Raw genomic sequence first — 22,639 nt, 5'->3', positions numbered from 1 at the left:
CTTCTTATAAAGAATATAGCAGAACGTTTGAGAAGAATAAATATCGAGTCAATATTTCCAATTGAGACTTTTGTATCAACTGTAAAGCACAGATAGTCTTTTAAGTAAAGGCAGGCTAAATGTGTTAATGCGTGTGTAATGTGAATTAAAATATATCTGCAAAGATTTCTATATTTTTGTTTTATTTTGAACAGACGTTGCTGTATAATAGGCTGCTACAAACAATTCAACATGTTGTCATTTCATGCCATATCAATAGTAAGAGATACATGTCTAATCGTTTTCAGAATTTTCATTGCTTCATTCTAGTGCTCCCAAACTCATGACGACTAGAGGTCACACGCAAACTGGCTAATTGTTAACATTGTATAAAGTATAATATTATAGATATTATCACACGTATACAGTATATGACTCAAATAGTTAAATGATCATAGGCTACTATATTCAATGACAAGACGCTTCTCTCACCCTCCAACCTTCAGAACTGCGTTTCCCAGGAGCTCCGTTCGATTCCCTGAGCTCTGCCCCAGAGACCCATCTCCAGAGCTCATTGGTCGAGCCTGCACATGGGTCTCCAGGGGGGGCGTTCTGCCCAACATCTGTTTTCAGTTTTGACAATGCCCTGAAAAGCATTTCAACTAGCAAATAAGTCGCAAATGTGGATGATGCAGACTCTTTTACTCTCGCATGTAAATAAGTAGTAGGCTCAATAGTGAGACCGCATACATATATCACCAAGATATCTACAGACATACTTAATGGATCAAACTAAACTAGCGTGTTCAAACCTTTATATAGACCTACAAAATACTATACGTACATAACATTACACAACTGGATACAACGTATGTGGGCATTGCGACATTCACCAGGCTGATTTGATGACATTGGAATAGTATGAAGTTTAGTGGAGTTAAACCCTCTTGCTACGAGTAACTTTGGTCGTATATATTGACACCCTTGGGGGTTAAACTTTAAAGGGCTTGAATAATGTTTTAACAGTAAACGAAACTAAATTGATTTATTGTCAGTTGTTATTGAAGCCATTAATGTCTTTGATAGTTTAATATAATTAATGATCTTGGCATGTCATGCATTTTGTTTACAGCCTAATAATTCCTCTGAAACACTACAGACTTCTACAATGCAAGATACAGAACGAAAAACTACGGGGGAAATAATCTCCTGGGAAACGACTTCTTTCTTTTTATTAATTACCACAATTCTAACATTTAAGTCTCTGTAAAGCATTTCTTCAATTTAATCCGAGTCCATTTACCAAATGCGAGCGAAAGGCATTTCCAAAATAGAACAGCCACAGCTGTACCATGTCTGCGTTGCGGGGGTACATGTGGAAACTTTGTACAGTTCCTATACAAACAACATCTAAACTACGACACTTTGTCAATCAAATTGCATCCTCTAGGCGTGATGTGTGTGTTACTCCTGTTCGCTAAAAAAACAAACATTTAAACGTAACTAAGAAAACATGTTTATGATTTCATAACCCATTTGAAGACATGAAACTGGCCTCGTCCCCCGGAAGGCTGGCGAAGGTGGAACAGTCCGGCAGCAGGCAGCAGAAGCGATGAGGGACTCCAGACCCAACGCAGTACACTGCAGCCAAGTATGAAAGAACACAATTTTGACAGTAGTTCAATCAAACAGATTTGATTCAGCTGTTAGCGATGTGACCAACGGCCCGGGTGACACTGCTGTCGGCTGTTTCAAACACATGACAAACAACTTGGGGGATGTGAGGCACGCCATGGCATCTCAACCCAGGTAGGAACTCATCGACGGCAGCTAGTCGCAGCAGCTAGCTGGAGCTAGCTGTCCGGGGGCTAGCCCTCCAATCACATTAGCCAGCTACTCTTTAATGACTTGACCGGTCCAGTCCTTGACACGGCTGGTGTCATCGACATGTACACTTATACATCGTAGCGTTAAAGACTATTGTCCTTAAAGAGAGAGGGAGAGAGAGGCGTGTGTGTGTGTGTGTGTGTGTGTGTGTGTGTGTGTGTGTGTGTGTGTGTGTGTGTGTGTGTGTGTGTGTGTGTGTGTGTGTGTGTGTGTGTGTGTGTGTGTGTGTGTGTGTGTGTGTGTGTGTGTGTGTAACGGAGTGTGTGTTCGTTGACTTGCAATCAGCGTCAAAGGAAAGTCCAGGAAAAAAGTAGAATCAGCTGGAATGCCTTTCTTTCCCCCAAAGCAAACAGCCGGCACCGTGCCACTGGTATACTGTAGTAGACTACATCAATATTTATTTGACGACAACAAACTGAACCATTAGTTTCCCCAAAGCAAAATGCGTCTGGTCAGTGAGTGGATTATAGGCTATGACCAGCTTAATGTATTATTGGATAACGTCAGTAACGTTTGTGTTTCTGCAACTTGGAAGACTTTAATAGGGCGATGGGAACTCTGAGTCATCAAAAAACAAAGTAGTATTCATTGCCCCGCAACTTTAACACGGTTTGCTGAGCTATAATTAACACACTCCTATCACCCAAGCAGAAGAAGGAAACATTAGTCGTATGGCTGTCACTTAACACTCAAGTATTGGCTCTCAATGTGTGTGTTTGTGTGTGTGTGTGTGTGTGTGTGTGTGTGTGTGGGGGGGGGGGCGGAGTTTGTCAAGTCAAATGATTATATCAGCGTTTACTACAATAGCAATCACATTGCTCATACTGATTTATCAAGGATAGATTTTACTTTTGTAATGTGTTGGCTTCTCTTGAGCTGTGCTTGCCATGAAACCACTGCATATGAATTGAGAATGTCCTTGTTCAGAGTCACGTCGACACTGATGCTGCTGCTGCTGTTTTCAAGTAAGAAGAGCAATATCATTACTGTGCCCAAGCACACTTGTAGTCATTTGTCGTGAAGAGCCCTTCACCATGGTCATTTGATCATCTGCGATTAGTGGTTTATTTGTTGTGGCAAACGCAACAGAGCAATGCAATGCATATCCTTGTACAAATATAATCAACAAAACGACTTCACATGCGCCCCTTAAAATATCTCACTGTACAACTACTATTGCATTGACTTGGTCTACTTGTAATGAGTGCTTTTTCAATTCATGCCATACCCAGTATTGGACGCAGAATGAGACCATGGCCCTTGCAGACCATTTGATAAAGAGTGTGTGTAGATGAGTATAAGGATCTATATTCATTTTCTGGGCAATTTTTGTAACAACCGATATAATATTTATTTTGCTGAATACTGAAACGTGCCTAGGAGAACTATAAATAGCTAGACATAACCTAATGATGATGAACGCCCTCCTCATATTTTATGTTTATCTTGACCTATCAAGTGGCTAAATGTGGCCTAAGTGGTAACGTAAGCCAAGATGTTTTGATGTCACGTGACCGTTTGCCTAAGCTAGCAAAAGATGGTGATTGAGTATTTGTACGGTGTAAACATTGAGTACACATACTCGTCGGGCAAACTGCTAAAGGCACAACACAAGAGAATATGTTACAGTGCCCCTTCATGGGATGACAGTTGCCTACTATTGACATGTTTGAGCTTCCTATCCAGCGCCACATCCAAGCCAAGTGTCCGCTTGCGCTTTAAACGGACACACCGGTAGCATAAACTGACTGCCCCTGCTGTTGGTTGGTAGGGATGGGAAAAGGGGCGGGGACCGGAGTGGATGGGAGGAGTGGGTCGTAGAGAGTAGGCCTGGGCAATAAAACAATCAATGATCGTATCGTGATAGACCTTTGATCGATATCAATATAAAACATGTTCAATATCGATAAGAGACTTGGCCACCGAATCTAGCAGCTGGGTTTGTTCCACAAACACGGTTCCATACTTCTTTACAATATTTGAGTGTTTTTCATTGTTGTATCGACATTGGAGTATTTATCAATGAAGAACAGTGGAAGGTCGTATTAAGTGTTAAACGGAAGTGTTTAAATCCAGCATGGTAATTCCTAGTCGTTATCGATATCGATCAATATGATCAAGTTATATCGTGATATGTCTTTCAGCCATATCGCCCAGGCCTAGTAGAGAGTGACAACACTTTTGGAAACACAATAGTGGCAACCACCCCCCCCCCCCTGCCCCCCTCCCATCAGAATGTTTGGAAAGTCTTTCAAAACAAGTGGTTCCTTTTTCGACCTACTGACACAACAGCCCATTCTCTACATTCACATTTTGTGTGCTGCCGTAAATGTTGGCACGCAGCGACAACATTTGACATCTGAAAAACAAGAATTCATATTTAATTTAGCAAAATTGTACTTTGTGCCAAGAAGACCGTTTTCACATGATAGTTAGAAATTGACTGCGGTATCTTGGGCACAGGGTTAGAACGGTGCCTCCTGAATCTCCACCACTATATTATTCTTCTTGACAGTGACCTGAGGCTACAGAATTTGGTATAACTTCAGCAGCCCCAACTTCCTGTTTGTGGTAGGAGGGAAGGCCAACAAAATCTTGGCCTACATCGGTACAAGCAAAATAAGGCCCTATCAATAAAACTGTAGGTTGGAAAAAATGCCTAAGTTTGCCTTTTTTCATCTCCTGCCCTATGTTCTACTCCATCAGCAGCAGATCAGTTGAATCAATATTCTCCTTGAAAATCTTTTATTCTTTTCATTCAGAGTAAAATAAATGCCTTCCAATAAGAAAATTAACTTGGATCTCGTTGACCTCTTTATTTTGTAAAGTGAAAACTGAAAAGGTGGTTATTTCTATGGATTTACTAATTATTCTGTACATTTTTAGAGACTCTATTAATCCTGTCTTAATATAGTATAGTTTAATACAAAGTGAATGCAGAGATCATCATTCATTTCAGAGTAGTCAAGGCTTGTGCATTTTGATATTCTAGGTAGGCTGGGGATTTACTTCACAATGACCGAGAAGTCAAACACCTTAGAGACTAGACTATTCTGCTAAAAATAAATGTTTAATACGGTCTGGGTGATCCCGAGAGCTTAATAATCTAAATAGATTGTGGCTATCTTGAGACCTGTGATTATGTTTCCTTGCGGCATATGTCTGTACGGTTTGAAAACAGTCGATTTATAGTATTTCAGGTGCAGAGGAATGATTGGGATATTCACGCCACGTTCTCCTCGCCGTGTCTTAACTGCAGTATTTTGTAGTCACCCAGCAGCTGCCAGGTAGCGTGACATATCTGGTCCAGTCTCCGCACGGTGGTGCGTTGCCATGGAAGCGTCCCATCGGGGTTGTGTCAGTCTGGGGTGATGGAAGACGTCTTGTCGATGAGAGCCGCAGTCGAACAAGGTGGCATACACGCAGGTGGCTTCGCTCAGGTGGATGTTCAGACTTTGCTTTGACGACCGAGGGCCTGCGTAATGATCTGCCACCAGAACAAGGAGCGGTCCACCTAAAGTCACACCGGTTGACTTTTGCCCTGAGAGAGCCCAGCGCTCTCTCAGGGGGTCTATGGCGGCAGCACAGATGTTAAGGCCCCGGGGGGAAACCCGGGGGTGTCTGGGTGACTATAATTACGCCTGTCTACAGATGAGACGTGCATATGCTCATATCCCTTATAAATGGGAGTGGTGCTCCCCTGGGGTGAATTATGTTGATGTCTGATAAGGGGCTGAACACTGACGGGACTTGATTGTGATTTATAAAAGTACTTGGCTGGTTTATATTTATTTATGGAAATCCCTGGCTGGTGTTTATAAAATTTGTATTTATATATCTTGGCTGTCACACATCCTTGTTGTAAGGCCTGAGTGTAGGTTAATCCATTTGAAATTGAGCTTACCTCACAATAAACTGCTGTTGAAGCTATCCCTCCCAATACTGGCCTGTTATGTTTGCTGCCATTTTGTCGTCCTAGTTGAGATTCACTCACATAATTGTATGCATGTATCATGTTTGTTTTGCATACATGTTCATTTATACCCCCCATCATCCCATCATGTTACAGTTCACCAGATGTCACTGACTTTTTTTTTTTCTGAATCACACCGACACAGACCCATACCATGCAAGCACAACGTAGTGACCCATGGCGACAGTGTGTGGCTGTATGGTTTAGCCTTTAGCCGTCCTAGCAGACTCCACTGGGTCCCTGCGTCCTGTGTGTACGTGGGGTTGGCCACCGGATCTGCACCCGCGCAACGCATCAGTCATCAGGCCTATATGTGGTCCGCTGATGAATGCCGTCTGGGAGGGGGGGGTTGCCTCCCTACAGTCTGCTGCGTCTCTCACCTTGGAATAGTAATTAACCCTCACGTCTCACCACCATCAGCCCTGTGATGGGTGGCTCCACCACCAAACCCCTGTGCACTACTCACAATTTGGGGAGTGGGCAATTGTACCCTGGAGTTCTATGTTGTTGTTGTTGTTTTTTTTAGTTACTTGACACAAACTACAACACAATATATTTTATTGTTTGCGATTGCAGCTCAACAGGTTCTGGCGCGTTGCTGGCTGGTTGCCGAGGGCAACCGCTACTGCGGAAGCCCCGGTGAAACGGCTGAAACATTTTGATCCGTGTTGTTCATCGAATTACGCCAGCTCTTGCCGTATTATTCCTCAGATATTCTCGGAGGCGGACCTCCCTCCTCACTTTTTTTTTTTTTTTGCTCTCTGTGTGCCGCAGCTTGTACAGTGAAGAAAGGAAACTCCTTCGCATCCAAGCCTGGGAGCAGAGGAACCAGGAGAGCTGCCAGGAGCAGAAGGGTCGCCCTGAGAATGTACCGCTCTTTGGGAAACCCTACAAGGTGATGATTCATCAGGCCTGTGGCCCTGTGCACATTCAGGGCCTGGTTGTAGGTCGAAAATGTCTTAAAGGTCCCGTGACGTGCCACCAGGTGTGGTGTGATTAGCCGTTGTTTTGGAAATCTGCCCCTTATGACATCATAAGGGGCAGAGAGTGGGCGTGTCCACCTAGCTGGATAGATCAGTCTATCAGCCTATCCAGGGGGACTGTAGCAAACTTTGCTCTTCTATCCGTCACACATCTAGGTGGACACGCACACCTGTGATGTCTTAAGGGGCAGATTTCCAAAATGGCTTGTAACGGCTAATCACACCACACCTGGTGGCATCTTTAACGATTCAATAATTTGGGTGTATGTACCGTGAACCGTCAACGTTTTGGATCTTCACTCGACACAGTTGTCACAGTTGTCGAGCGCTAATCCCCTTTTCTCCATTATTATCTTCTTCATCTCCAGACGAGCAAATGGGATGAGCTGTCTTGCCGTATCCAAAAGATGTTGGGTAGCTATGAGGACGGGAAGGATCCCGACCTGAACTCTGGGAACTTTGTCAAGGACCTCTTGGGCAGCTCTTCTAACCACGCATCCCTCATCGCAACGTTGAACCAACGGCAGCTGACCCCCGCCGGCGACTCCACCAAGCCTTCATTCCACGGCGGCACGTGCCCCGCGTCCACAAGCACACCCACGGAGACGCTCGCCAGGATCGAGCATGCCGCCGCCGCCGGCACCCGGCCCTCCCTGGGCTATCTCCAGGAGGACGCCCGCGCCGACCGGCGGTCCCCCGGGCGACGGGACGAGGAGGACATCCTAGACATGGAGTACGCCCGCCTCCCCCCGATGCTGGCCACGCTGTCCCCGTTGGCGGAGATCGAGTCCCCCCTACATTCCAGCGACGGCGACCACTTCGGCCCCTCGCGGGACGCCGACCACCGGGGGGCGTTCGACCTCGGCGCCGAGTCCCCGCAGCGCTCCCTCGTCTCCCCCATAAGGCCCATGGAAACGCCGGAGCCCAAGCCGCCCGCCGAGGACTCGCGCCCGCTCCAGGCGACCAAGGGCGGCGGCGCGGCGCCCCCCCCGCAGACCTTCCCCCCTCCCCTGGCGTCCAAGGCGTCCGGCGTGGTGGTCACCCGGAAGCCCACGGCCTACGTGCGACCCATGGACGGGCAGGACCAGGTCATCATGGAGTCCCCCGAGCTGAAGCCCTCGCCGGAGCCCTACGAGCCCCTTCCCGACAAGAAGAACAACCACCACCACCACCACCATCACCCCCACCACCACCACCACCACCACCACCACAACAACATCAACAACAACAACAACAACAACGCCAGCCTGTCAAAGAGCCTGCCCCGGATTCTAGAGGTGAGCGTTTGTGTAGATTTTAAGAACAGGACTTGTGCTAATCCTGCTGTCTAATACCGCTGTTGACATTGAGGTTGTCAGTGAACAAATTGCTTGGTTAAGTAGAACCTCTTTAACACTCGATCAACTCTGAGGAGCCGATGGGACATCGAGTGTGGCTCAAGGGTTTCTAGTTTCAATGAAACCAGAAGTTGTGCGATCCGTTTTAAACAGTCAACGCATATAATGCACTTGATACTAACTACTCGTTTTTTATTGTCTAAGTAAAAAGACAAATACTAAAAATGATGTGCTTAGAAGTGGACTTGACACACACAACATTTGTGTGTACAAATGTGGTGTGCACAGTACACAACACATTTGTGTACAAATGTGGTGTGTACACACAAACTACACACTTCCTGCAGCGCTGCCCCAATCCAATAGCAGCAGTGCAGAATAAACAGACATTTCCACTGCTGGGACTCGTCCAGTTCAGGATAACTGCGTAATGAGTCACTCTTCCCTGTCCTCACAAGCACCCTCTCCCTTCATACCTCAGCTAACAAACACACCGCTGCCACTGTCGAGGCAGAATTGTGCCATCACAAAGCCCGCATGATGACTTTGTGCACTGTAAAGTTGCAGACAGCACAACTCTAATAAAGACATAATGCCGATGAAGTGCTTGGTTCAACTGTCACGACCAGTGCTCTTTGCCTAGCCCCGGCTGCCCACTTATTGATCTTTTAGGAATGGATTTTTAAAGGCGCTCGACCACCCTTGCGCGCATAGATATATTCGTTGAGAATATATACGTTGTCAATACTAACTTAATAGTTGTTAATAAATAAAAAATTTGCAAAGCCACGTATAACATCTTTAGTTGAACTGGTTAACTTGAGGTTGGATCCGAAGCAGGAGAGTGGGCGAACGCAAGTGACCAATTGATGGCGCTCATAGTGCTATTTTTACTTATTTATTTCACATAGAGGGAAATAATAAAACAAGGGGCCACAAGTGACGTGTGTGTGTGTGTGTGTGTGTGTGTGTGTGTGTGTGTGTGTGTGTGTGTGTGTGTGTGTGTGTGTGTGTGTGTGTGTGTGTGTGTGTGTGTGTGTGTGTGTGTGTGTGTGCTCGTTCACTTACTTGACTGGCCCACTCGCTGTCACAGTCAGCAGCCCTGTGTCTGGAAACACGTGCGCTACGTGCACTAGCTCTCCCGCACGGAGCTGGTGGTCATTCAACAACTCGGCCTCCTGGGAAAATGTTCAGGGCACAGAGGAACACACGGTAAAGGCCCCAGCCTTTCTCTTTCAATATTTACCATTTAGTCATTCAACACGTGCTGTTTCATCGACGATGACGGCGTTCACTGGATTCAGATACAGGCCATTAAGGTGATCTAGGGGCGAGGCGTCTCTTCTCATGGACACCTACACAATCACGACCATTTGGGGTCTTACCCAGAGTCGACACATTAGCGACTACTGCACTACAAGCCTCCCCTCCCACATCCACAACATAATTTGCGTAGTAACACAACTTGTCCTTGACACATTTGTTATTTCACAATATAGCACCAGGATGTAGCGATGCCAGGTTGTGTTGCCAGGCTCTGTCTTAAATAGGATGGTTATAAGCACAGAGTGGTTAAGGGTTTTGCTAAGTTGGGTTGGGGTAGGCTGGGTTTCCTTATCGACCAGCAGAACACGCAGAAGAGAACCTTGAAAACGAGCCTACGTGTTAAGGCCCATCAAATATTCAACATTTGGGTTCAGACACTTTTGATCCATTTGTTATGATAAATCATTATGTTTGTGCTCCAAAACTAACATGACAGTTAAAATAAGCCGGGGACATAAATAACATGACAACCGTGGAAAGGATCAGAGGACTTTCTCTTAGCTGAGCCTTGAGTCTTTGACGCAAATGTGCAGAGCAATCCTACATGTAAATGTGGCTCCCCACTGGCTGATAGGTTAAAGATGTGATGATGTCTAGGATTGTGTGAGGCTATACAGTCCCTGATCTGGGTCTCTGCCCAGATCACGTCACAGTCGGTCAAACGTTTCAATGGAGACGAACGCAAGAGGGGATTCTTATTTAAAATGGGCTCCAGATGGGCGCCTTCTCTCCAAGACCTTGTTTCACAACTGCAGTGAAACGAGCATAAAGGAGCCCTTTCCACACACACACTCCTTTCCACACACACACTCCTAGTGCCGTGGCCGTGCACGTGTGCGCGCACCGATTCACGTGGGTCTCCTCCATATGTGGCCTCTCTGCGTGCGTGCGTGCGTGTGCACATTCCTGCCTGTGTGTGAGTGCCGAATGGATGTGTGAGTGTTCCTGCATACGCGCGTGACCGCAGTGTGCACGTGCGGGAGTATTCCTGCCTCCACACGCATGTGTTTGACTAGATGATACAGCCGAGAGGTGTGGAAACAACAGCTTTTATTGCAATAATTATCCGGCATTTCACACACCATCGATCAATATCACTATATGCTTGGTAGTTATGAATGACATTCAAAACAGTCTGAGTATATGAAATATATGTAAATGTAACGTATGGTATCGGACTAAAACTGTTTTTTCCTTTCTCACTGACGTTTTAAACCTCATATTTGATCGTTTTAAGGGCTCATTGTAATTCATTAGGAATCACGATATTGCGATATCTTCATTTCATGACGATACAACACCATTCAAGGACAATAATTGACGCGTGAATTATTGCCAAGTCCTACTAGATAGGGTAACCACATCCCTAGACCAAGCAGAACATTGTTTGTGCTTTGTCACCAAATAAAGTGACCTAATATCTAAAAATACCGACTTGTCTCACCCCATGGTGAACTGTACTCCCTGTGGAAGAGAATCCTTTAAGGAAATTAGATCTGCAACCTTTTCAGCAACAGCTGCCTCAAACCCGTAACTAATGAGTGTGGGTGGGCGGGTGGGCGGGGCTTATGGCCTCAAAGCTTCCATGAATTCCAAGGTTGCTCGGCAGCAATCATAGTGGTCCGTCAATGCCAAGAATGAAAACGCAATGGTGTTTTTTTTATTACTTATGAAAAAAATTACAAGCGTACTGCAGCACTGACAACCTTTGTGTGTGTGCATGTGTGTGCGTGCGCTTTGATTACTGTGGTTGGTTTATACCACAGCACACATCCTTCTTCCCTCTTCTAAAACCCGGGCCCCGTGGGTCACATGCGTACCCTATCGCAGGTCACTCGGGGCCCCTTCAACCATGATCTGATTCCAGACTCATTTTAGCATTTAATCCGAGTTAAAAGTTAGCCTGGAACGGAACAACCGCTACATCCAGTGGACGGTATCTGGACGGTAACGCGGCCCTTCCCCTACTGGGCCCGCCGGACTGCGGTGGGGGTTCATGTGGTGATCACTCGGGTGGGTTTCCATCGTCGGGGGCCTGGCGGTTGTGCATCAGCCTTCCTCTGCAGCCGATGGGCCCGGAGGCGCTGGTTATGCAGCAGGGTGAGGCCGCTTTGAGTGTGCCTGCCCGCGCTTGTTGCTCTGGAGCAGGACTCCTGTTCTTACTCTTCATACTGTGGAATGCAAATTTGCAAATAATGTCCTGGCCAGGTATTCTCCGGGGTCCAGAGATATGGGTTTTGGGGGGGGCGACCACGGGCGCCGCCACATGCAAACCTACTTAATTTGGGGCGTCGATAGCTGGGTTAATGACTCCCGACTGCCCGGTCTATTGTGCTGTGAAATGATAAATGATTAGGTGAGATTATGATGATGGAAAATATTTCAATTTTTAAGGAAGAAAAAGAATCTTAGTTTAGAACTCTGAGTTCCCTGGTGAACAACGGACTGCGACCTGTTAGGGGTTCCAGGGGCTGTTGGTGAGACCACTGCTCCTTACCTCTTACCTCGAAACGTTAAGACACCAGTGGCGCTGACGAAGCATCCTCATCACACGTGATAAACCACCCTCACTGATTCCCTAAAACAAAGGCCCAGGTGTAAACGAGGGACTTGTAGGTAGGACTAACGCTACGGACATCTCCCATCGCTCTCCTCCTGGTGCATTTCGTATTTCCCCGATGCTACACGGACTCTATAATTATGGATGCATGTGTCTGATTATAGCGGCAGACTCTGACTTCTGTCCTCTCCCCACGCTTGTTGTTGTTGTTGTTATGCAGCCAAGGCCTAATGACGCCCAGTGTGTGGAAGACATTCTGAGGGTGAGTACGGCTCGAAGCCCCTGTACAATGTTCTGATTGGTGCCGATTCTTGTTGTGCATGCGGCAACGCTATATACGAGCTAACCATATGGTCCCCCCTCCCCCCCCCCCCCCCCCCTCCTTTTGCATAACTGTAGGCTGCAATAAGGGCCAGACCCATAGGGAAGTGTGTGTGTGTGTGTGTGTGTGTGTGTGTGTGTGTGTGTGTGTGTGTGTGTGTGTGTGTGTGTGTGTGTGTGTGTGTGTGTGTGTGTGTGTGTGTGTGTGTGTGTGTGTGTGTGTGTGTGTATTTTTGTATTGAACGGAATCCGCCTCTGTTCTCAGGAGATGACTCACTCCTGGCCCCCGCTCCTGACCACCATCCAGACTCCCAGTGCCTCCCAGACCCCCAGGTCTCCCCCAGCAGCCAAGGTACCGTGTGCTGGCGCAGACTTGACTGGTGCTTTCGTTGGCCGCTCACCAGTACTCGCATAGCTCCGCTGCTACCAAATGAGCTCTGCTTGCTTCTCTTTCCACCGGTTCTGAGTGGAACCGTTTTTTTTAGTTTTTTTTTTATCAAGAGTCAGCCTCATCAACGGAGGGCGTTGCACAATGCACACCGGTGCTAAACCGTTGTAGCGCACCCTGTAGGCCTTCTAGAACAGGGCCGTGGTCCGCACCTCAGGTCACCAAGGATCACCTGCTACTCTTTGGGTCCAGCTGTGAATCAACTCTTTGCAGTTCCGAACCAGTTTATTTTCGGTCAACATGCTCCAAACGGTGCAGGACTTGTTAGTGCAAACCGGGGCAGAATCTGTTGCATGTTGGTGGAAAAGGGCTAGCAGAGTGGGGGGGGGGGGGCTAGCAGAGTGGAGGGGGGCTAGCAGAGTGGGGGGGGGGGGCTAGCAGAGTGGGGCTAGCAGAGTGGGGGGGGGGGGGCTAGCAGAGTGGGGGTGCTAGCAGAGTGGGGGGGGCTAGCAGAGTGGGGGGGCTAGCAGAGTGGGGCTAGCAGAGTGGGGGGGGGGGGCTAGCAGAGTGGGGCTAGCCGAGTGGGGGGGGGGGCTAGCAGAGTGGGGCTAGCCGAGTGGGGGGGGGGGCTAGCAGAGTGGGGGGGGGGGGGCTAACAGAGTGGTGCTAACAGAGGGGCTAGATGGGCACTTTGGGTGTTCCCCCAGCCCAAAAAGACCAACGATAATAATTCAAATTGGGATGAAATGAATATGTATTATTTGATCATGAAGAACGACCACCTATGAGAGACAAAGGCATCTGAGAGCGGCTCTGAGAACAGACACGACCACGCTGTCAGGTCAACCGGGTTTCACTTCCCCCCCCCCGTGCCCTGTGTGTGTGTATAAATAGCAGATACAGTACAAACTGCCCAGTTCCAGTATAGGATGACCTGACTGCAGTGTGTAAATGTACTGAATGATTGGGGAATGGAGGTGTTTCTAATGGGCTGCCTTTCACCTCCTTTTCCCCTCGTTGTTTTCTCCGCCCCCTCCACAGGCGGTCGAGCGTGTCCAAATCAAACATCCAGGTAAAGGTAAGACATTTGATCTCTTAAAGGGGGCGGTGTTGTAGGATTTAGTTGGCATCTAGGGGTGAGGTCATATTGCAAACGGCCTCGCCCCTCCCCGTTTCAACGACGTGAGTTACGCTATGGTGGCCTGTAAGGTTCCAGTAGGTACCTTGGAAGATGATTATCTTCAAAAGAAGTAGCTACGTTTCAAATGATGACAGATTTAGACCTTATGTTTAGTTGTTGTACTCTTGTTTAATCTCTGTAATGTACTCTGTTTAATCAGCTCATAGCTTACAAGTAAGACGAAGAGAAAGGAGTAAGAGAAATGAAATGCGTGTCCAATCTGCCGTACACGGCGGGCTCCGTGGAAGAGGACTCCTTATGTAGATGTAAACTGCTCATTCTAATGTGACAAATCACCTTTTATTACTTTTCTTGGATTATACACTAATTGAAGCATATCTACAAATATTATCTTATTTCTCTGAAAAGTTTGTTCTGCCACTAACTAAATCATACACACTGCAGCCTCAAAACAGCATAATTTTTTACATGGAGGAATTCTTAGAAACCACTGCCTCAAGCACTTAAAAGCAGAGTGAATAGTCCATTCTCCGGACATTGCTTTTATTGATGTATTTATGCGTGTGTATTTTATTTATGATTCCCAGAACACTATGATTCCCCTCCAACAGAATCTCCAGTTAGCAGCCAGCAGAGTTCTGCATGGTAAGTTGTGCGTGCGCGTGCCTGTGCGTGTGTGTCTGTGTGTGTGTGTGTGTTGCGCCATTAAAGGGGGGGTATGCCAACCCCTCGACTCGATAGGCAAAATCATGCACAGCCAAGTATTCGTGTGAATATATGATACGGGCATGAATCACACACATACTGCTACACAAGTATAGTAACTTCATGACATTAATTAATTAATGTTCACTATTAAAGGCAGAATATTTTTGGTATACCTTAATCAGGCTAAAAGGGCAGTTGGTACTTGGCTAAATGCAACTGAAACACGATAGTCAGGGCCATTCCCCGGCATGCAAATCGTTCGGCGCACACTCATTTCCCTATGCAACATCTTCACCGACGCTCCACCCTCGTGTGTGTGTGTGTGTGTGTGTGTGTGTGTGTGTGTGTGTGTGTGTGTGCTCGCGCGGATTTGTGTTGTCCACGTAGCAGGGTGGAAGCGGCACATTCCAGCGGCGTCGAGTCGGCCAGCTCAAGTGACTCCGAGAGCAGCTCGGCCTCCGAGTCCGAGAACGACTCGGCGAGGCGGCGGCCCCCCCACCCCCACCACCCCCCCCCGCGGCAGCAGCAGCCCCGCGGAGGTCAAGGTAACGCTACGCTAATGCTAACACTGTTTCAACAGTACATTAACAACCGCCGTGCACATGAACACGTATCGCTTAGAGCTTTGGTTTGCTTGATCCTCTCTCCGCTTTAACAACAACAACAACAACAACAACAACAAGTCGTGATGAATGTATCCACCGCGTGTCGTCCTTTCAGACCACGGCGCCACACGGCGACTGGCAGTTGGCGAACTGGATCCGGTCGGGCCAGCAGAACACTGGAGGCGCCTCCCAGACCCCGCCCCACAAGCCCCCGCCGCTACCGCTGCAGCCCTCACAGCGCTCCTCAGGCCCCCGGGAAGCAGCAGCGGCAGCCGCAGCCGCCGTAGCCGGCCAGCCCCCCAGGGACTACAAGCTCCACGTCTCCTCTGACCCGGAGGAGTCGCGCTACGGCCAGGGCGCCAAACCCCAGCAGTGCCGCGGCGTTCCCCCGAAGCACTCCGCCGAGCCGGCGGCGTGCAAGTCCCCGCCCCGCCCCGCCAAGTCCTCGGACGCCTTCGCCGCCGCCGCCGCCTCCTCCGCCACCGCCGGCCGTGCCAAGACCGTCTGCAAAAAGCACTCTGCCAAACCGGGCAGGACTCTGAGCCCCAAGCCCCCCAAGGTCGCCACGCATCAGGCGGAGACTGCGCAGGCGGGGCCCGCCGAAGACAAAAGCTCCTCGTCCTCCTCCCTCTCCCTGACCTTCTCTTACAGGCCCAAGGTGAAGACGAAAACGAAACGCAGCAGCGACGGCGGTGGTGTTGGCGGCGGCGGCCCCAAGACGGAGCGCGCCTCGCTCCCCAAGCAGAAGGAGACGTCGACGCGCGTCCCCAAGGCGCCGGTCTCCGCCCCCCCCTGTCACTGCGGGAGGTTCCCCGAACGCTGCGTCTGCCCCGCCGCCGCCGCCCCCAGCCCCGGGCGGGCCGACCGGGCGCTCGCCGCCCCGTCGGTGGAGGTGAGCGGCGGCGGCGCCGGCGTCAAGAAGGAGCACGGCAGGAGGCCCAAGGGCCCCAAGAAAGCTCCTCAGACTGTGAAGCCGGAGGCCGTCCCGCTGCCGCCCGGCCGGCCGGCCGCGCCCGCCCGGAGCTCGCTGCCGTCCCTCCTGGTGAAGATCGACCTGAGCCTGCTCTCCAGAGTGCCCTTCGTCTCGGCCGTGGGCCAGGAGACCACCACGGCCGCCGCCACCACCACCACCACCACCTCCTCCTCCTCCTCCTCCAACAGTACTACCGCCATCCCCACCAACTCCTCTACTACCAACACCACCACTACCGGTGCCGCCTCCTCCTCCTCCTCCTCCTCCACCGCCGCCTCCTCCTCCTCCTCCAGCGGCAGCAGGGGTAAGGGTGTGTCGGAGAGGGGGGGCAAAGGAAGTGACCCGTCCAAGTGGGGTCCCACGAAGAACAACAAGAGGAGACCGGTAGGTTTGAGTGATCGGCTCTGGGCCCGTCAAGCATGGTTTTTTTAGTTTTTTTTCTTGGGACTTGGTGCGTATGTGGAAATGAGCACCGTGAAAGTGAAAGGCATGTTGTGTTTTCAGAGTGAAAGCGAGAAGAACCCGCCGAAGAAGAAGCAGAAAATGGAGAAGAAGGCCAAAGTGGCGGAACAGCTCCCAGGCCAAGCCACGGTTAAGTCTGAGTAAGTGCTGCACTGCCGACCTTCTGCTGACCTGAACAACTTCCCTCCAGACGACTCAATTTAAAGGAGCCCAATACTTTCGTTATGTTATTAGTTTATTTATTTACTTTAGTAATTATAATTAGTTATTATACTCTATTAATCATAATTAATAAAGTATTCAGAATCACAGTGTTAATGTTTTAGTTGTCAATTTAGTAGCAACCATCCCTTAAGAAAGTGTCTTTTTTTTTTTTTGTTAGTTTTCCTCACTTGAATCCAAAATACCAACGTTATGATGCATGTAATGTTAACGCGTGCGCGTGTGTGTGTGTGCGCGTCTGGTACCCCATCAGAAGTTCTGTCATCGTGGTGAAGGAGGAGAAGCAGAAGACAGCCAAGAAGCGAGGCGTGGCCCAAAGGCAGCAGCAGCACTGTAGCGACCCCAAAGAACACAGCACTGATGCCCGACACGGCAAGGAGGGCAACCCCAAGCACAAGAAGAGCACCAAGAAACACAAGGAGCACGCCAAGACCGGCAAGGTACCTGTCCCAGCACGGGGCGCCCTTCACATAGTTTGGTCTCTTTGAGTTCTCGCGAGAGCACAATTTCAATTTGCGAGTCACTCTGGGAACGAGCAATATACTCACTCCCCGATTCCCCTGGATCCGAACATTAACCAATCACACCGTGTATCTGATATAGGCGGGCCAAAAGCGTTGCTGTTTTACTGACCGGATACGGCAAGAGACTTATCTATTGGTTAGCTCCGCTGGTCTGGATACGTCACCCCTTGTATTCTTCTGATTGGTCGTAGTGTTATCCAATTGCGTGCAGTGATATTTTCAAACGCATGCTCGGTGCCGCCCCTCGAGTCGGGTCCATTTTCATTACTCGTTGCCAGACCCTACAGCTTTCCAGATTTGTGGGTCTGGATTTCCAGGCTAGTGTTCTCTCCCAATCTCGATAACTCAACTTTTTCATCAGTAATGTCACACGTTAGTGTTTCATGAATCCCCAACGAGCGCGCGTGTCTCTCTGTGCCTCTCTTCCAGAAGGGCCCAAAGAGCATGCTGACCGTCCAGGTGTCTGCGGAGCCCAGCAGGGCAGCCGCCGCCGCCTCCTCCTCCAGCAGCAGACCCATGCTCCGCTTCGAGGACAGGTGAGGTCAGCTAGAGCCACACACACACACACAGTAGACCTCTCTGGACCGTCCACTCACCTGAGAGTAGGATGGAGTGGGTCCGGCCAGAAGGAGGTCTGATGACGGCGGGGGGACAAATGCCGCCCGGGGGCCGGTGCGGAATGGTGTCACCGGAAAATAGACCGGTTTGGACCGGTTAAGACGGTTTGAAATGTCCTTATTACAGACTGCTTTGGAATTGTACTGTATGCTATTGAATCAAGTTGAATACAAGAGCGTTACAAAACTGAATCGAATTAACGATTTGTATAATTGATTTATTGAAACTTTTTTTCACTGGGCGAAATCTAAAATGATTAAGCGTACAATGGCTTCCTTTTCATTACCCCTGACTTCCGACATCATAAAGCAGTTCCATGTGCCGTAGCACATTGACATCATGCCCTGAGTAACAGCCTTGCCTGTATCACCCTACCCCTCCGTACAGCGCAGCATTTAATTTGGGTCAGAGGAAAGATGATGAGGTACTAAAAATAAGCGGCATTTCAACGTAATTAAATGGCATGACTGATATCTCTATGCTTCTTACTCCTAGGCTTTATCCAGTGAAACACTACATCAAGGAGGCGAAGAAGCTCAAGCACAAAGCGGACGCAGAGGTACGCCTTCAGATGCACTCCGGTCGTTGTCCGCAGTTGTTGATCGCTCTTGTTGTTCAAACCACGTGACGTCTCATGCAGTATAACTATATATATATATACACTATGTGTGTGTGTGTGTGTGTGTGTGTCGCCTTCCATCTCTAGTCCGATAAGGTCAGTAAAGCCTTCGGCTATCTGGAGGCGGCCATGTTCTTCGCCGAGAGCGGTGTCGCCATGGAGACGGAGCCGGAGACCTCAAAGTCCCCGTACTCGATGTACGAAGACACGGTGGAGCTGATCAAGTAAGCGGTCGTCGGCATTGCGAAGGGCAGACGCTCTGCCCCTCTGGCCGAGTGTGACGGCGTTTCGGGAGAGTTGTGGTCGCCTGTACTTCAGTTTCACTGTTACTCCCGTGTGAGTGATCCGTCGATTTCCACTCCTACAGATTTACACTAAAACAGAAGAATTCAGGGGACTCTTCTGCCCTCCCTTCAGAGAACGACTTCACAGTGTTATGGTGAGCGGGTCCAAAACTACCGCAGTCTCTCGCGAGACGTAGCCCGTTTTGAGTTGATTTGTGTTGAAACGGGAAATGATGTCATCAAAGCCCATGTTCACCAGCATCCCCTTTTTCGTCCCACCAGCCTGAAGTGCCAGTCCTTCCTCCAGATGGCCATGTTCCGATGTAAACACAAAGTCGCGTCCAAGTATTCCAAGACCCTCAAGACCCACTTTATGGTAAACACAAAACATAGATCCTCTTGTTTTCTTGTTTTGTTTTGGCCCCAAAACGGGAAGCTTAACAGCAGCTGCGGTGGTGGTGTCATCACGGTTGCCTACACACACACACACACACACACACACACACACACACACACACACACACACACACACACACACACACACACACACACACACACACACACACACACACACACACACACACACACACACACACACACACACACACACACACACAGTTGCCTACACACACACACACACACACACAGTTGCCTACACACACACACACACACAGTTGCCTACACACACACACACACACACACACACACACACACACACACAGTTGCCTACACACACACCAACACGTGTGGCCGTTTGTGGTTATTCTTTCAGAACTGCAAGCCCTCCCTGGACGCCTCCCTCGGCAGTTCAAGGTAAGGGCTATTGACACGCCTCCTCCTGCTCACGTCTCCCCCCACCCCAGGGCCAGACTCTCGCCAGCGTTCACCTCCTCATTGCATATCAAGACATGGGGTCACACACTGTCTGACACCTGCTGAGCTGCTGTGTGCATACTTTGGTGATGTGGACGTGTACTTCGAATACAGTATAGCACAGAACAATTCAACCTTCCCTCCAAGGATAATAAAGTGTATCTTATCTTATCTTAAGCTCATAATGGATGTTAACATACTTGCTGAAGTATACTATTTGTACTTCTACTAAAGACTTTGGTTCTGTAAATATACCGCATATTTTCCATGAAATGGTTTATTAAAATATCTTGACAGTTGTCATGACGTTGTATCTGTTGGTACACATCAAGTGCTCGGCCCGAGCCCTCTGATAACGGACATCGGAGCGAGCCTTTCAGGGGGGCGTCCTCCTCACGACTCACACCCTCACCTCTCATTGGTCCAGAAGCGCGGACGCCGCGTCCCCCCGGTCCTTCGCCGCGTCCCCGGCCCTCGCCGCCCCCGGCAGCACCACCAGCTCCAGCAGCTCGGGCCCCGGCTCCAACCACAGCTGCGGCGGTGGCGGCGTTGGGGATGGTCCCACCGCCGGCAGCAGCAGCAGCTCCACCTCCAACACCGTCTCCATCCCCAAGATCATCCACCACGTGGCCTTCTCCTACGTCAACATCACGGCGCTGTTTGTCAGCGCGCACGACCTCTGGGAGAAGGCGGAGGCGCTGACGCACAGGAGCAGTGGTGAGTGAGGAGCGGGTGGGGTGGGGGGGTAGAGGGGTGGAGGGGTGTTGTGGGGGGTGGGGGTCGTGATGTAGAGGCCAGCAGGGCGGGTGGTGGATTGGGGTGTGGAGAAGGAGTATGTTTGCGACGGGGATTTAACAAGAGTCGTCACCAGACAACTTAAAATCATATTAAAGGTCCCGTGTCATGTCACCAGGTGTGAGTGTGATTGGCCGCTACAAGCCGTTTTGGAAATCTGCCTCTTATGACATCACAAGTGGGCGTGTCCACCTAGATGTGTGCTGGATAGATCAGTCTAGCAGCCTACCCCGGTGGGACTGTAGCAAACGTTGCTCATCTATCCGTCACACGTCTAGGTGGACACGCCCACTTGTGAAGTCAGAAGAGCCAGATTTTCCAAAACGGCTTGTAACGGCCAATCACACTCACACCTGGTGGCATGTCGCGGGACCTTGAAAAAACATTAACAATCAGTTTTTCACCATCCCCATTATGTGGGGATGGAGTCGGTCTGTCCCTTTATCCTCTCGCGCAGTGCCTCAATGTGATCTGCAGACCACACCTTTCATACCGTGCCGCGTCTGAGCTCCGCCCTGTCTGTCCCTCCAGGTGTGCTGTCGGAGCTCAACGCCCACATGGAGCCCCTGAGCCTGTCCTCCAGCATGAAGGCCACGGTGCAGTACACGCGGCAGGCACTCCACTGGCTCAGACTGGACGCCCAGAGCCTCAAGTAACCAACAGCAACAACAGCAACCCCCCAACAACTGACATTGTCCCACAGAAACCCCCTCCCCCCGCCCCAAAACACACACACAGACACACACACACACACACACAGGTTGGTGTAACCAGTGTGGATCAATCCCACCCACCCTGAAACCTGATTATCAGTGCCTGGGTTCTTGTCCCCTTGTGGAGGTCTTCCAGTGATTTTTATCTTTGGGGGGGGGTTTGGCACCCATCTACAAATAACTGGACGTGCACAGCAATAAACCCCCCAGTGAATATCATGCTGTAATCCTAGCCTTCCCATTCCCCCCGTTCTTCACATCTCTGCTGTCCTTACATGCTTTATGACATTTCCTTTCACCAGCTGGTCTTTCCAATGCACTTCAATGTAAACGTCCCCGTTTCCAGATCTAGATCGACTAGACTAGTCCTGAATGGTTTCGAATCCTAACCCTTCCGGCTGATGACGGTAGTTACTGAGGAAAGTAGTCAATTAGAATCATGACGATAATACAAACTAATAATAATAATGATGATAATGCAAAAATGGCTTGATGCAAATAGTCTTCATGGCGGCTGGCTCTCTTCGTTCGAAGTGGCGACCCAGAGCTTCATGGTATTATTCTTTTTCATCGAGTAATATATTGTTCTTGAAATTATTTTTATATATTTTTTATTTTGATGAAGGAAACTGAAAAGGTCAGCCTGTGTCTCGTTGAGAGAGTCGTGAAGAACTGTGGCCTCCATTCCTGAGCTGCTGCGACGTCCCGCACATTTTGAATTGTGTTTTTAAAACATTTTCTTTTCCACCATGTGATACAGTGGAATGCTTTAGTGAAATGATGTTTGGTGTTAACTTAAAAGGCCCTAACAGTTTATGGCAATCTATAATTATTATCTTTTTTAATATTTTCTTTTTAGAAAGAAATTAAGAACTTTTGAGAAATAAGAACTATTTTGGCGAGGCTGTGTTTTTTCAGTCGTCCTGAGATTGATTTGGTTTTTGAAATTAGGGTTTCTGCATTTTATTATTTTTTTTCATTTAGTACAGCTTTCATCACAATATGGCATCGACGTGTGGTTGAAGAGCTGCTCACTCGGCTCTTTATGAATTGTCCGTAGCAGTGGGTAGCTTAAGTTCTTCTTAATCCTGAAGGTTATCACCCCCCCCCCCCCCCCCCCCCCCCCCCCCCCCCCCCTCCCCCGGTTACTTGGGACTCCACGTAACCATGACTACATGAAAAGAGCCAAATAAAATGTAAGGAAACTAGCTTCTAAAAAAATATGCTTAAGTTTCCAAATTCTTGAGTCAAAGTGCAAAAAAAAAAAAAAATGAGAAAAAAAAAAGGGACAAATACTAACCTTGCATATCGGATCATAAGTATTTAAATCTGCGTTCGCACTCGACCA

At 49.0% G+C, this 22,639-nt stretch overlaps 1 protein-coding gene across 1 annotated transcript; it reads left to right on the top strand.

Annotated features, from left to right (window-relative positions):
• Positions 1-1,601: 1,601 nt before the first annotated feature.
• On the top strand, positions 1,602-22,407 carry LOC311363101 (AF4/FMR2 family member 1-like). Its single transcript, XM_084483030.1, is given in 20 exon segments — positions 1,602-1,788; positions 6,614-6,734; positions 7,191-8,099; positions 12,266-12,307; positions 12,632-12,718; positions 13,796-13,832; positions 14,483-14,540; positions 14,991-15,148; positions 15,324-15,459; positions 15,461-16,565; positions 16,686-16,783; positions 17,119-17,305; positions 17,819-17,925; positions 18,503-18,566; positions 18,714-18,850; positions 18,994-19,065; positions 19,193-19,286; positions 19,683-19,723; positions 20,211-20,500; positions 21,110-22,407. Coding segments are annotated over 20 exon segments (3,885 nt in total). The 5' UTR covers positions 1,602-1,771; the 3' UTR covers positions 21,235-22,407.
• The last annotated feature ends 232 nt before the right edge of the window (positions 22,408-22,639 follow it).

The sequence above is a fragment of the Micromesistius poutassou genome (genome assembly GCF_964030765.1).
Source record: "Micromesistius poutassou genome assembly, chromosome: 18".
NCBI classification, from domain to species: domain Eukaryota; kingdom Metazoa; phylum Chordata; class Actinopteri; order Gadiformes; family Gadidae; genus Micromesistius; species Micromesistius poutassou.
Note: the sequence above shows the minus strand (reverse complement) of the source record. Positions and strands in the feature narration are given on the sequence as shown.